Source organism: Dryobates pubescens, chromosome 1 (genome assembly GCF_014839835.1).
Source record: "Dryobates pubescens isolate bDryPub1 chromosome 1, bDryPub1.pri, whole genome shotgun sequence".
In the NCBI taxonomy this organism is placed as follows: domain Eukaryota; kingdom Metazoa; phylum Chordata; class Aves; order Piciformes; family Picidae; genus Dryobates; species Dryobates pubescens.
In genome coordinates this window covers 55333980-55347579 of record NC_071612.1, presented here as the reverse complement: position 1 = coordinate 55347579, position 13600 = coordinate 55333980, and the positions used below count along the sequence as shown (strand labels likewise).

The 13600-nt window shown below is 42.1% G+C and overlaps 2 protein-coding genes across 3 annotated transcripts in view; one reads left to right on the top strand and one right to left on the bottom strand.

Moving 5' to 3' along the window:
- Positions 1–366: 366 nt before the first annotated feature.
- On the bottom strand, positions 367–9841 carry SPCS3 (signal peptidase complex subunit 3). The gene is made up of 5 exons (XM_054166282.1): positions 9538–9841; positions 5036–5109; positions 2585–2661; positions 1302–1417; positions 367–835 (listed from the first exon to the last, which is right to left on the bottom strand). Exons 1-5 carry the CDS (start codon positions 9678–9680, stop codon positions 703–705), a joined length of 543 nt encoding a protein of 180 aa, XP_054022257.1. The 5' UTR covers positions 9681–9841; the 3' UTR covers positions 367–702.
- ASB5 (ankyrin repeat and SOCS box containing 5) overlaps positions 9499–13600 on the top strand; it is a 38311-nt gene continuing 34209 nt past the window's right edge. The window contains exons 1-3 of one of the 2 annotated variants that reach the window (XM_054166243.1): positions 9499–9612; positions 12542–12732; positions 13215–13290. The gene's annotated coding sequence lies outside the window, so the exon portion shown is untranslated. The remainder of the gene's footprint in view (positions 9613–12541; positions 12733–13214; positions 13291–13600) is intronic. The other variant, XM_054166253.1, reaches the window with a different exon arrangement.

Genomic DNA, 13600 nt, shown 5'->3' with positions numbered 1-13600 from the left:
TTAATACACTGAAAAGGTTTTTTTATTCTTACAGTTAGCTGCATTATAAATAGTTATTAAAATATGATCATACAAAATTGTACGTGGGCTACATCAATGGCTCTCAAAACAAGATCTGCAGGCTTTATAACAGAAACCTATCAGTAGCTGTTGGCAGTTCTAGAAAGGACCAAGCTTACCTTACTGCAGCATGCTAAGCATGCATTTAGCAAAATGCCTATAACAAACTTCCTTCAGGCACAAAGGAAACTTCACAGAAACTGACTCCAGAGGGTGTATTTGAGCTTTACACAGATTAGGTAACTATGATGGCACAAAAAAAGCCCCGACCAACCAAACAAAACCCCCCAACCCCCCCCAAAAGCCAGTAAAGACTATCTTCTGGTTTTAAAATGTTTATTTAAAAGAAAAAGAATACCTAGATGACCAGCGGGGGGGGGAAAAATGAAATTCTTCAGTCTTCCCTCCAAAACCGTTACTCTGCAATTTGCCTTTCACTTAAGTTTCAGCTTTAAAGTTTTATTAAAAAAAACCCAAACAAACAACTCATGAACTTTCATTTCCTTTCCCTATGCTGTCAGACCTGAGAAAATGAAGTACCTTTCACTGAAGGGTTGCATGGGGTGTGAGAAGAAACCGCAATAAAACTTATTCACAATATACAAGTATAAAAATATCTTGCTTAGGATTCAGTAGTATAATTTAATAACTTTTCGTTGTTTCATAGGTATCTGGGAAAGGTACAGACACATGTCCTGATCCTGTTACAAGAGGTAGAATGCCAGCATTTGGAACAACATTCCAGGAGAGAGTCAAAGTGATGTTCCTGTTCCCCCTGCAAAAGCAACAAAGAGTATTAGTACAAATTCTCAAGTTAACCAATTTAATTAATTATTGCTAAGAGTAATAAATTAGACACAAATTGTTTTCCCAATCCAGAAGCAATGTTTTAATTTTACCTAGTTACTTCAGGAAGTATTTTACCCATTTTCAAGATGTAACTTGTTTTAAGTTACTCAACTTTGGAGTTGAATGCATCACAGAACAAATTCTATGTAGACAAGGATACTGGAAGCAGAAACCCAGAAGCCTATTGCTCATATTATCAGAAGAAACAGGGTATCTTGTATCCCAAAGTATCTTCTAACAATCAAACTGCAAAGATGCAGGAGAGTGAAAAGAGTGTCACATAAAATGTGTGTCACAGAATGTTAAACCACAGCAATAAAAACACATATCAAATGCAAAGTATGCAAGTAAATCAAGACACCATGAATAATACAACAAAAGGATTTACTTACTTGAGACCATTTCCATCATCAAAGAAAAAGTACTTTGACTTCATGTCTTTTAAGAATAATCTTGGGTTATCTCCTCTCAACATAATCTTGTCCCAAAGAACCACCTGGTTCAGAGCCTACAAATGTAATTGTAATTAAGTCAGCATGCTACCTTACAAGATCATATTCAGTCACCAAAATTTCATAGCACTGTTCATCTAAAAACCCTGAAGTGAAGAACATGCTTGCAATTTGTAACTAATTTAACAAAATAATCCTTTACGACAGGGAGGACTACTACTATACACTGAGGCACAGAATAAATGGAAACAACAGCTCAATAAGACACGAGAAAGCCATTCAGAAAAGTCATAAGCTATCAAAGACTTACAAAGCATGATGGATTTTCCTCTTGAACTATTAAGGTTAAGTCACTTATAAACAGTATTTAGACTTCATTTCAGATGAAGGACATAAACTGAGCTATAATGTCACTGTCTAGGTATGTAGCATTTTTCCAATTCCAATGGGAAAAAAACCTCTACTTGAACTGCAAATTTAACTGGTCACATTGCAAGGATATAGTGAATGCTTGGGGGTTTTTCTTAACTTGCTACACAAAGCTATCACCCTACTTTTTTTTTTAACCCCTAAAGCATCCTGATTGTTTTATACATGCTGCTGGATAATGTGTTCGTACTAAAATTTTGTCTTGCTTCACCCTGTAGATTTGTTTGTTTGGTTTTTTTTCTCTCCACATAAACCACTCTTCACACAAATACTGAGAATATTTTTTCCTAAATTGCTCTGTAAGGTACTAAATAAGACTGCTTAGCACACCTTATTACTAAGAACAGTATAAAGATTGGAACATTCAAGAATTTGGGATGCATCTTTTGAATTGTTCATACAGTCTGTTCACCTGTGATCTATAAAGATACATCACACCTGGTGAGACCCAAGGCCACTATATCCTGTTTCTAATACCACAGAACATTAGGGAAAAGTAAAACAGAGCAAGTAAGTAGAAAAAAATGATTTACAGTCCACTATTGTGAGTTAATAACAAGGCATGTGGTACTTTTCTTCTGTTCTGTTGGGAACATATGTAGTTAGGCTTCATGAGGGTGAACTTCATACCCTGCAGTTAAAACTGTCAAGAAAACAACAATCACAAAGGCCAGTAAAAACAGTCCAAACTAGGAAATGTTGGTGCCTTAACTCTTCCCAGCAGAACTTCAGAATGTTAAAAATAACTGCAATACAAAATAGGTAATTGCTTCAACTTTCTTTTTGATACTTACATTGTTTTTTGTTGAATATTCTGCAGACAAATATAGAAACAATTGTTTAACATTCCAGTCAAATATACTCTGCAGATGTAGGTGAGTTAAGAAAAATACCATATTGTACTTACATAACCTTGCTTTATTTTTACTAGATCTAAGTAGGCCAAACTACAGTGAGGTTGTTTTACCTTTCAAAATAACTCATTTATAAATCAGAGTAATTCCAGGAGTTCTAACATGTATTTTAACCATATTAAAGCAACAAGTTGTTGTTTTTTCCTTTTGTTTTTGTGTTTGGGGTATTTTTGTATTTCTGTTTGTTTGTTTTTTAACTTTACTATTTAAGCAATCTAACAGGTATTTCTTCTCGTTTTGACACTGCAAGCTAGTAACTGTAATACACTGCTACACAATGTATTATAAAACCCTAAACAAAAGGAAAGACAGAACCCTTCAGCACATATTTTCAAAATGGTTATTTATACTGTCAAAGAACCCTGTTATAGAATTGTGGATCACAGTTTCAATAGCATTAAATAAGGCATAAACACAAAATTGGCACAGTATAGAGAGTTCAGAGTCTGTGATACAGTACAGAAGTTAGTGGATGGTCAGTATTTCCTACTGGACGGGACACCAGGGATTAGCATATTTAATTACCTACTTACTACTAAGAAAGTCAACTTGTTAGACTGAAACAAAATTCCTCACAGATTTCTGATCAACCGTAAGGAACTGATGACTGCCATTTGAGACTCTTAGTATAATAAAGCTGATATGTATGCTAATTATTGTCTGCTTATTTAGCAATAAAATGCAGTATGTGTGACTGATAAGGAAAAGACCTCCCAACTCACAATAAAGATTAGCTGTAACCTTTTAATTCCCAGTCCTCTTTTTTTATTCTATTTGCCACTGTCTCAAAGAATAAATTAAACTGATTCCCCAACCAGCCTCAAAGTTTGCTTTGTCACGTTCCACTCAAGACTAAATCATGTTTTTAAGACCTTAGTTCAAAAGGCAAGTATTTCAAGAATAACTAACTGCTGCTGCAAGAATAGCTGGAGCTATTTTACTTGACCATTTTTCGTTATCTAACTCAAAAGAACAGACTAGATTCTGAAAATCTCCTTTTTAGCCACAAATTAAGTAAGCTAAAGAGTTTGTGAAAACTGTCTCCTTCCCTTTTCCTTCCCTATTTGTTTTCTGAATGTCATTTTATTTAATTCTTTCTAGGACTAATAACTTGTTTCTGTTAGTTAAGACAGCCCATGTACCAGTAACTCTTTACAAATGTATTCAAAAACACCCCAACCCTACAAGAAAGTTGTATTTTACAACTCTACATACTGCAAGGTTTATTTCTGCCAGGCATGAAAGGTTAAGTCAGAGTTTCTATATTTAAAAAAAATAATTAAAAATTAAAACTACCGCTCTCCAGCTTCCATCTGACAAAAAAAAATCCCTCTTATTCCTGTGAAATACACACCTGCAAAAAATCAGATTAACCTGTTTATCCAGCAGTCACATGAATTCAAGAATTGTATTTTGTTTGGTTTGCTTGCACAATGTATTATTCTCCAAACATCGACAAAAAAAGAGCACACAGGGAAAGTCCCAGGAATCTCAGCCTGGCTGCTAAGCAAGGCTTATTGTAATCACCTGAGGTAATGCCTGCTGCCTCATATTTGGTACACTAGTAATGTATTAAGCAAAATCCTAAATCCTATCGCTTTCTACTGTCAAAAAGCCTACCCAAACCAAAACCAAACAAAATACACCTACCCACAACCCTCTTCCCCTAGTAAAAACCAGACTAAGATGGAAGTAGAAAAATATGGAAGTTGCCAAAAGGTAACAGCAATGAAAAACAGGCAAAAAAGAAATGTCATAAATTGTGCAGTACTTCATATGCTTCCCAAGGAAGTTCTTACCATTCAGTGTTAAAGGTTTGATAGGTTTAAACAAGTAAAGGGTTATAATGTATTTTTATTTTTAAAGACAGGTATTTGTATACAATCACGTGGCCAGAACTTTGAGAGCCTCACAACAAAACACATCTGAAAGGTGTATCAGTTTCCAGATTCAGTGCAACAGTAAAAATAGTATGTTATAAAACCCATGTAATTAATTCATACCTCAAAACACCCATTAATGGCAGTATCATCTACTTCCCATTATTAGATACTGTGCTTTTCATTGAAGCCTGATTTTTAAAAAAGGTATTACAAAGAAAGAGAAAACGATTTGCCCTGTGTCATTTACTACAGAACAGCTATTTCAAGGCCTATTTTACTGCCCTAGATATGTGAAATGCTACTTTTTACAGCTTTAAATTTGTATTTTAACACAAATAGCTAGTTCTCCCTCAAATCCTGAGCATCTGAAGATTATAAGGTAACAAAGCATATGTCAAGATGTTCCTATTTCAAAATGTTTCCAAATAACTTTTTTCATTAAGGATATCTGCAGTGATGTCAAATGTGATGAATCCCAGATCACTTCTTTCTCTGGGTCCAGTGAAATCTTCCACATTTTTTCTAAAATAAAACAAAACAGATGATTATCCTTTCTTATTATTTCTTTTTCATGCATTACATAAATTATTAGTCTTACTACATATTTCCCTCATCCATTTTCTGTGCTTTCTTTGAAATACTTTTGGCTGAAGCATAATCAGTATTACAAAATAAAACCCGCCTTCCAGAAATTAAGAGAGTCTCAGTTTTCAATGACAGGCTTTGTCACCACAATAGTCCAAGTTACACAAACAGCCTATAATTTTTTTTCCTGTTAACAAAAATCTGCATCTGTCTGTACTTAAAATGCATTACATTTCATTTTAGTAAAATGTGTTAGCCGTCCCCAAATATATAAATCTGATTAGAACATCTGTAGCACAGTTGTCTGCTGGCAACCATTTTCAGTTTCCACTAAAAAAGCCTCTAGTGCTCAAGTCTCATAGAAGATACTCCAGACAGTCTGATAAAATAGTTTATGTTTGTAGTGCCTTACAAAATTTCTCTCTGGAATGTATTTAATTAACAGTATGAAGAAATGCTTCTTTTCTCCTACATGATGGAAAACGGTATCACTCTGGAAGAATTTATTACAGATCCATATCTGGACAAATAGCTGACGTTGCCACACTAAACTACATTAGAAACTGAAAAACAGCAGCATGAAAAAGAAAAAAAGAAAAGGCACTTTTGGAGACAGTGATTAAGAAAACCATGAGGCCTGATGAGGTGTACCCAAAAGTGTTCAGAGACCTGGCAGATGCTGTTGCTCTACCACTCTCCATTTTTTGCAAAATCGCGGCACACAGGAGAGGTGCCTGGGGACTGGAGGAAAGCCAGTGTCACTCCAGTCTTCAAAAAGGGCAAGAAAGATGACCAGCCAGCCTCACCTCCTTCTCTGGAAAAACGATGGAGTGCAAAGAATGGTGATCAATGGTGCCAAGTCCAGCTGGAGACCTGTAAGCAGTGGAGTACCCCAGGGATCAGTGCTGTGTCCAGCCCTGTTCAACATCTTTATCAATGACATTGATGACAGGACAGTGTCTGCTCAGCAAGTTTGCTCACAATATGAAAATGGGAGGCTTAGCTGATACACCTGAATGCTGTGCAACCATTCAGCAAGACTTGGACAGACTGGAGAGCTGGGCGAAGAGGAACCTAATGAGGTTCAACAAGGATAAGTGCAGAGTCCTGCACCTGGGAAGGAATAATCATAGAATCGTAGAATTGTTAGTATAGGTTAGGAGGGGATCTGCTAGACAGCAGCCCCATAGAGGACCTGGGAGTCCTGGTGGACAAGAACTTATCCATGGGACACCAATGTGCCCTTGTGGCCAAGAAAACCAATGGGATCCTGGGGTGCATTAAAAAGAGGATGTCCAGCAGATTGAGGGAGGTTCTCCTCCCCCTCTATTCTATCCTAGTGAAGCCCCAACTGGAATATTGCATCCAGTTCTGGGCTTCCCAGATCAAGAGGCACAGAAATCTACAAAAGACAGTCCAATGGAGGACTACAAGGATGATTAAGGGATTGGAGCTTGTGTCTTACGAAGGAAGTCCGAGAGATCTGGGGCTTTTTGACTGGAGAGGAGAATACTGAGATGGGGTCTACAACTACCTGAAGGGAGGTTGTAGCCAGGAGGGGGTTGGTCTCTTCCCCCAGGCAATCAGCACCAGAACAAGAGGACACAGTCTCAAACTGCACCAGGGGAAGTAAAGGGTCGAGGTGAGGAGAAAGTTCTTCACAGAGTTGTTAGCCGTTGGAATGGGCTGCCCAAGGAGGTGGTTAAGTCACTGGCCCTGGAGGTGTTCAAGAGGGGACTGGACATGGTACTTGGCACCATGGTTTAGTAGTCATGAGGTCTTAGGTGACAGGTTGGACTTGATGATCCTTGAGGTCTTTTCCAACCTTATTGATTCTATGAAATGTATATAAATATAAGGGCTGGGTGTCAAGCAGGAAGGGACAGCCTCTTCTTGCTTGTGCCCTGTGACAGGACAAGGAGTAATGGATGTAAACTACAGCACAGGAAGTTCCACCTCAACATGAGGAAAACTTCTTTACCGTAAGGGTCACAGAATCTCCAGAGAGGCTGTGAAGTCTCCTTCTCTGGAGACTTTCAAGACCCATTGGATGCATTCCTTTGCGACCTGTGCTAGATTATATGGTCCTGCTCTGGTGGGGGATTGGACTCGAAGATATCCAGAGGTCCCTTCCAACCTCAAACATCCTGCAATCCTGTGATATGCCCTTATACTGTTTTTATGCTGTTTGCAACCCTCAATCTAGGAAAAATGTGGGGGTTATTTTCCTAAGATACTAAACTAATCCAAAATGCAATTGCAGATTCTGCTCTTTATTTCACAGAATTGTCAGCGTTGGAAGGGACCTCAAGGATCATCTAGTTCCAAGCCCTCTGCCCTTTGAGTTATCTCCCCTTTTGTACCTTTCTGATAGCCATCCACTTACCTCAGGGTGGCTCCAAAGCTCCATGAGATGCTTTAGCTCACTAACACAGCCAAAATAAAACTAAACAAACTCATTAGTTGATTTAAAACAGCTTAGTACCCTGTGAGCCAGGGTCACCTATGCAGTTCTAGTGCAAGACCATGTCAGTATAACCACCATCTCCACTTTTTGGTGGCAGTCACAACTGCTCAAATGTTCAGAAAAGTACAGCCCTCCACATTATTCATAATTCACTTGATGGAATTTTTCTGTGACACTTTTCTTTTTGGAGGGTGACTGGGGGGGTAAGAACTGAAAAAGTCCACTCCCCCTGCACAGATTTGCATCAGCACATTGTGTCTTATGAGCAACATGATGTGGTATTACTTAATTTACACCTGGTATGTTTCACATCCCGGTCATCTCACTGTCATAGGGCTTGCAAAAAAGACTGAAAAATATGCTACCAGCAGAAAAATGGACAGTGGCATTGAGAGCACCCTCAACAAGTTTGCTGACGACACCAAGCTGTGTGGTGCACCAGACACGCTGGAGGGAAGGAATGCCACCCTGAGGGACTTTGACAGGTTGGATAGGTGGGCCCATGACAACCTCATGAGGTTCAACAAGACCAAATGCAAAGTCCTGCATCTGGGTCAGGGCAATCCCAAGCACTGTCATAGGGTGGGCAGTGACTGGCTTGAGAGCAGCCCTGAAGAAAAGGATTTGGGAGTGCCAGTGGATGAGAAGCTCAACATGAGCTAGCAGTGTGCATTTGCAGCCCAGAAAGCCAATCACATCCTGGGCTGCATCAAGACAAGCACAGCCAGCAGGTCAAGGGAGGCAATTCTCCCCCTCTACTCCACTCTGGTGAGACCCCACCTGGAGTACTGTGTCCAGTTCTGGAGCTCCTGTTACAGGCAGGATCCGGAGATGCTGGCACGTGTCCAGAGGAGGGCCATGAGGATGATTATTGGGCTGGATCACCTCTCCTATGAGGACAGACTGAGGGAGTTGGGGCTATTCAGTCTGGTGAAGAGAAGGCTCCAAGGAGACCTTATTGTGGCCTCCCAGTATCTTAAGGGGGCCTAAAAGATAGCTGATGAGGGACTTTTAAGGGTGTTGGGCAGTGATAGGACTAGGGGGAATGGAACACAAATAGAAATGGGTTCCATCCATCACATTGGATGTTAGGATGAAGTTCTTCAGGATGGTGAGACACAGGAGCAGGTTGCCCAGGGAAGTGGTGGAGGCCCCATCCCTGGAGGTTTTTAAGGCCAGGCTGGACAAGGCTCTGGCCAGCCTGATCTAGTGTGAGGTGTCCCTCCCCATAGCAGGGGGGTTGGAACTAGATGATCCTTGAGGTCCCTTCCAACCCTAACAATTCTATGATTCTATGATAACTGAAACAACAACAAATAAAAAAACATTAGGGCAATAATCGGTATGTTCATTTAGAGAATTTCATCCCCAAAATTGTTAAAAGCAGTTCACACTTGTTTCCTCGCAATTCACTATACCTTTACCACTGAACGCGACCGGTGCTAGCACACAAGCCTGCCTTAACGCCACGGCCGCTCACCGCCACCTTCAGCAGCGGGTCAGCCCCTTAACACGCTGCCCAGCAGCGAAACGCCCAAGGCAGGAGGCACCGCCCCCGTCCGGGGCGTGTGGCTGCGGAGCGCCGTCGTGGGGCTCCCTCATTGGCCCAGGCGGCAGGCGAGGGAGCGGGCAGGAAACGGGAGATCTCCGCGGCCTCAGCCGAAGCAAGCCGGCGGCGCGGCGGTGGGCCTCTGTTCGCGTCAGCACCGCTCCGCAGCCGGGCGTTAGCGTCCCCTCAGGCGCCTCGGCCCTTACCCGCCCCGCAGCGACTCCTCGGCAGGCAGCCGGGGAAGATCCGCAGCTCCCAGACAAACCCTTCCACTCCCTAGCGGGCAGCCACCGCCCCGCCCGGCCCGGCCCTCCTCCGCCACTCCCTTCCTACTCCCGGCCGCACTCACAGCGTGACCCGGGACACGGCGATGCTGACGGGCACGCTCCGCTCTTTGAAGGCGGTGGTGATGAAACAACCGAAGGTGAGCGCCGCCATCACGCTCAAAAAAAAGGCGAAGAGCGAGTTGGCCCGGGACAGCACGGTGTTCATCTCCCCGCTCGGTCCGGCCGCTGCGCCGCTCAGACTCCCAGGCTCCAGCCGCCGCTCGGAGGGGCGGCGGTTCCAGCGGGCCCGGCGGCGCTAGGGCACGGCAGGAAGCGGCGGAAGGGGCGCGCGCGCGGCCGGAGGGGGGGCGGGGCATGGCGAGAGCCCGCCCAGCCGGGGCGGGGCCACGCTCCGCCCGCACCGCGCCTGCGCCCGCGGCGAGCTCGGGTTCCTACTGCTTCCGCCCGGCGGTGGCTGTGGTTTGGCGCTGTGGTCCTAGCGCACGACTGCTTGTCGCGCCGTTCCTCTGCCGTCCCAAGTGCCTGCTGTTACTGGCTAGTCGTTAGCTTTAAGACATGATGCTTACTGAGACCCGCCTTGTCCTGTTCGGCTGCCATATGGCAAAGGTCATTTGCGCTCAAAAAAGAGCTTGTACAGTCTGCGCCCGCCTGGTTTATTGAAGAAAAAATGCCTGAAGATGTACCTGCTTGGTTGCGCCGTGTTTAGCTGTGGGTGGTTTGTTTCCCTTCTATGTGCAGCGGCTTGTCGGTTTCCTGCGTGGCTGTGAGAAGGTGCATGCTGACACCTGTGACTCCTCTGAGCCGTGCGTGGTGGAGACACTTCTGTATCCCCCTGCGAGTGGTGCCCAATGAAGGGTTTCCTGGGGGGTCTGTTTGTGATCCCACACCGCAGAATGAGATAGTCGTTCATCTTCTCCAAATTGGTTGAAATTTCAGTTTAGATCTGGGCTAGCAAGCCATAGCTTATGTAGTTAAGTGGCTTGCTAACTCCTCTTTCTAGGCCCCTACTTGCTTCCTGTTCCTGCTCCCTGGACCTGCAACATTATGAGTCTGAGAACAGGGTGAGAGACAGCCTATATGGTGGTGGTTTTCTCCGTATTTCCCTGTGTCAAGTACACCAGGCCGATTAGCACACATTTATCAGAGTGGGCAACAGGTGTCAGTAGTGGTTCGGTTATATTTGTTTCCAGTCCTGTAAGTATGGGAAGTAGGAACAGGAGCTCAGAGGGGTCTAAAAATGTCGAAGGAATTATGGTAACTGAAAGAAAAGGGACAAGAAAGTGTGGACTGTCAGGCCATTCTGAAAGGCATATGTTCTATAATGATGGTGCTTTTTTTTTCCTCCTGTAACTGAGAATCAGGTCTGTAATTCAGGGAAGAAAAATCTTTACAGGTAAAGGTAGGGAATGGAAGAGCAAAAAGATCATACTAATGGTCTTTATTTCCACCCAGCTTGAGTGTCTGTGGTACATTTCTGCTTAGCCCTATTGTTAAATGTAAGATGTGAAGTTGTGTATGGGAACAGGTCTTGCATCTGGGAACCTCTGCTCCACTTGCTCATACTCCCACACATCCTGCCACGCTTAGTTATCTAGCCCCAGGGCAGCTCTCCAGGTAGTATTCTGTATTGCTCTGGACAAAATCTGGCCCATCAACTGAGATTACATCTAAACTAAGTGGCCAATGGAATAACCATGTAATAACCTGCTAGTAACCAGCACAGCAACAGCACAGGTCTAAGCAATTTCCCCAAGGTGACAACAGCACCAGAGAGCACACAGAGGACCCTAGCACATCACCTGCAGCTGCTCCCAGAAAACAAATGCATCAATATGCAAACACACCATAGGGCGGGAAAAAACAACACCCAAACTTACATAAAACTCTCTTAACAAGTCTCAAGACTTAATTGAATCCTCTCATTATCATCTTCTTATCTCAACCCTTTTGTCTCCTGCCAAAATAGACTGTCTTAGTTAAGACAGCTGTTTTTCAGGACCAGTGTTTGGTGCCAAATATGGACTGTCCTGCATTAACACAGCCCACTCTCACAAGTCCCCACCTCTTTCCCTATACAGACAGGAACACCAAAAAAAACCAAACAAACAAACAACACCAACCCACCAACCAAAAAAACCCCATTGGAGCTGAGATAAAAAGAGTTTAGTGATATGATAAGATGCAAAATTGCCTTGGCCTGTTTGCAGAAAACATTCAGCCCACACACTGGAAAATACCAACACCCCAAACCTGGAAACAGAAAGCAGCAATCAGAACAAGAGGCCTCTCATGTTACAATCTGAACGCCAAGCCCCATAGTACTTTGCTTCAACCAGCACTTTCATTTTGAAGCTGGCGTGACAGCATCATGGTATTGAATATCAGCAGCAGATTCAACTCACCCCATGACAGGGACTCTACAGTTGTTCCCTGTCTCTTCTGAATTGGGGAACCCAGAATTGGAATAATACTCCAGATGCAGCCTCACTAGGGCAGAATAGATGGGTGTGAGAACCTCCATTGACCTGCTGGTCACACCCTTCTGAATGCTATTCTTTTTTATGCCTACAAACAAAAGGCTCATTTGCCTTTGCTCTTGCTTTTATCTCTTAAAGTTGCTATTTACTTTTTCATTGGATGTTAAACAGCTCTACTGTTGGGGAAAACTTAACTAAGGTGGAACTTGTATGAATAAAGCAGCAGTCAAGTACCTAAAGAAGATCAAAGTTAAAAGGTTTAGCACGTGTTTTTAAGAAAAATAAGCAAATATGACTTCTGCTCACATAATTCTGAATTTATTGAGGTATAACCCCTAAGTAAATGTCACTATTCCTTATCAATGTTCTCAGGCCCAGAGCAGCAGAGCACCTAAGGCTTGGCACTGCTCAGGCTGGTTCTTACTTCAAGAAATGTTGTATTTTTTCATTATGAACTCATTGAACAAAATGCAGACATGGGATTAAGAGCATGTGTGAAAGGTAGAATTCTTCCTTCTATCCTTCCCCGAATTCGGACTTGTGGTCTTGTGCACTCTTTGATATATTAATCATGTGTTCTTTTTTATAGTGTCAGCACTTCAACAGAATTGATACCAGTCAGTAGCTGATGATGTAGTCTTCTGAGAAGGAGTAGCCTGCTTGCTTTGGTTGAGATGTTTCTACTCTATTCTTCAAGTTACTGAGCGATTCCTTTATTCATCTATAAACAAAATCGCAAGTGTTGACACTGACCATCAACAGAGATGATGATGTTTTGAGGTATGGTTTGTGAATTCCAGGCAAAGGGACAGTGTTAAATTCAGCCCAGGAGGTAGCACCTTTGGCCTTCTTGGGGCTTAAGTTTCCATTTTACAGGTGAAAATTTAGGTGCCTGTGGCATCTGTGATGCCTGCCTAGCTATATGACTACTATATGGATAACTTTTTTTGGGTCTAAGGCCATTTATATACTTCCTAAATTTTACCATAAATGTCTAAATCCTTCACTGAATTTCTCTGTAATTACTGAAATATTCACTCTTAAAGAGACAGTGGCAACTTACAGCCTCTTAAACAGCTCTGGGTATGCAGATGAATAAAATAAATATGGTCATGAGCATCTTGCAGAATTTTTTTCTATTTTTTTATCAGCTCTTCTGGGTCGTCAGTTTTTACTACTTATGTGGAAAGGCTGTGGCTAAGAGAAATAATCTTTCTGAACTGCACTGAAGGGTTTTTTTCTAACCGTCTTCTCACCTCCAGTTTTTCAGTTTGGATCTACAAAGTATGGAGAATAAGAAGACAAACAGAAGACCTGGCAAAAGTCTGAAAAAAGGAGGTATGAAGTAGAAGGCAACAGATAAGATTTAACTGTTTTTAGAAAGAGTTTGCAATTAAATGAAACCAATTAAAGAAAAATTAAAAGGCAGACTGTAATGTAGAATAAAATAAACCAATTTTGGAAGGAATTCAAATTGGTGGCTGAAAATATTCAGAACTCAGATATCACTTTGAGCAATCTTTTCACTTCAGAATAATTGACATGTCTCATCTTGACTTACAGTTCATTCAAGAGAAGGTTAATACAAAAATACCAAGTTCATTTACAAGAATTTTGATTAAAAAGATGGCTGCACAGTACTAGAGGA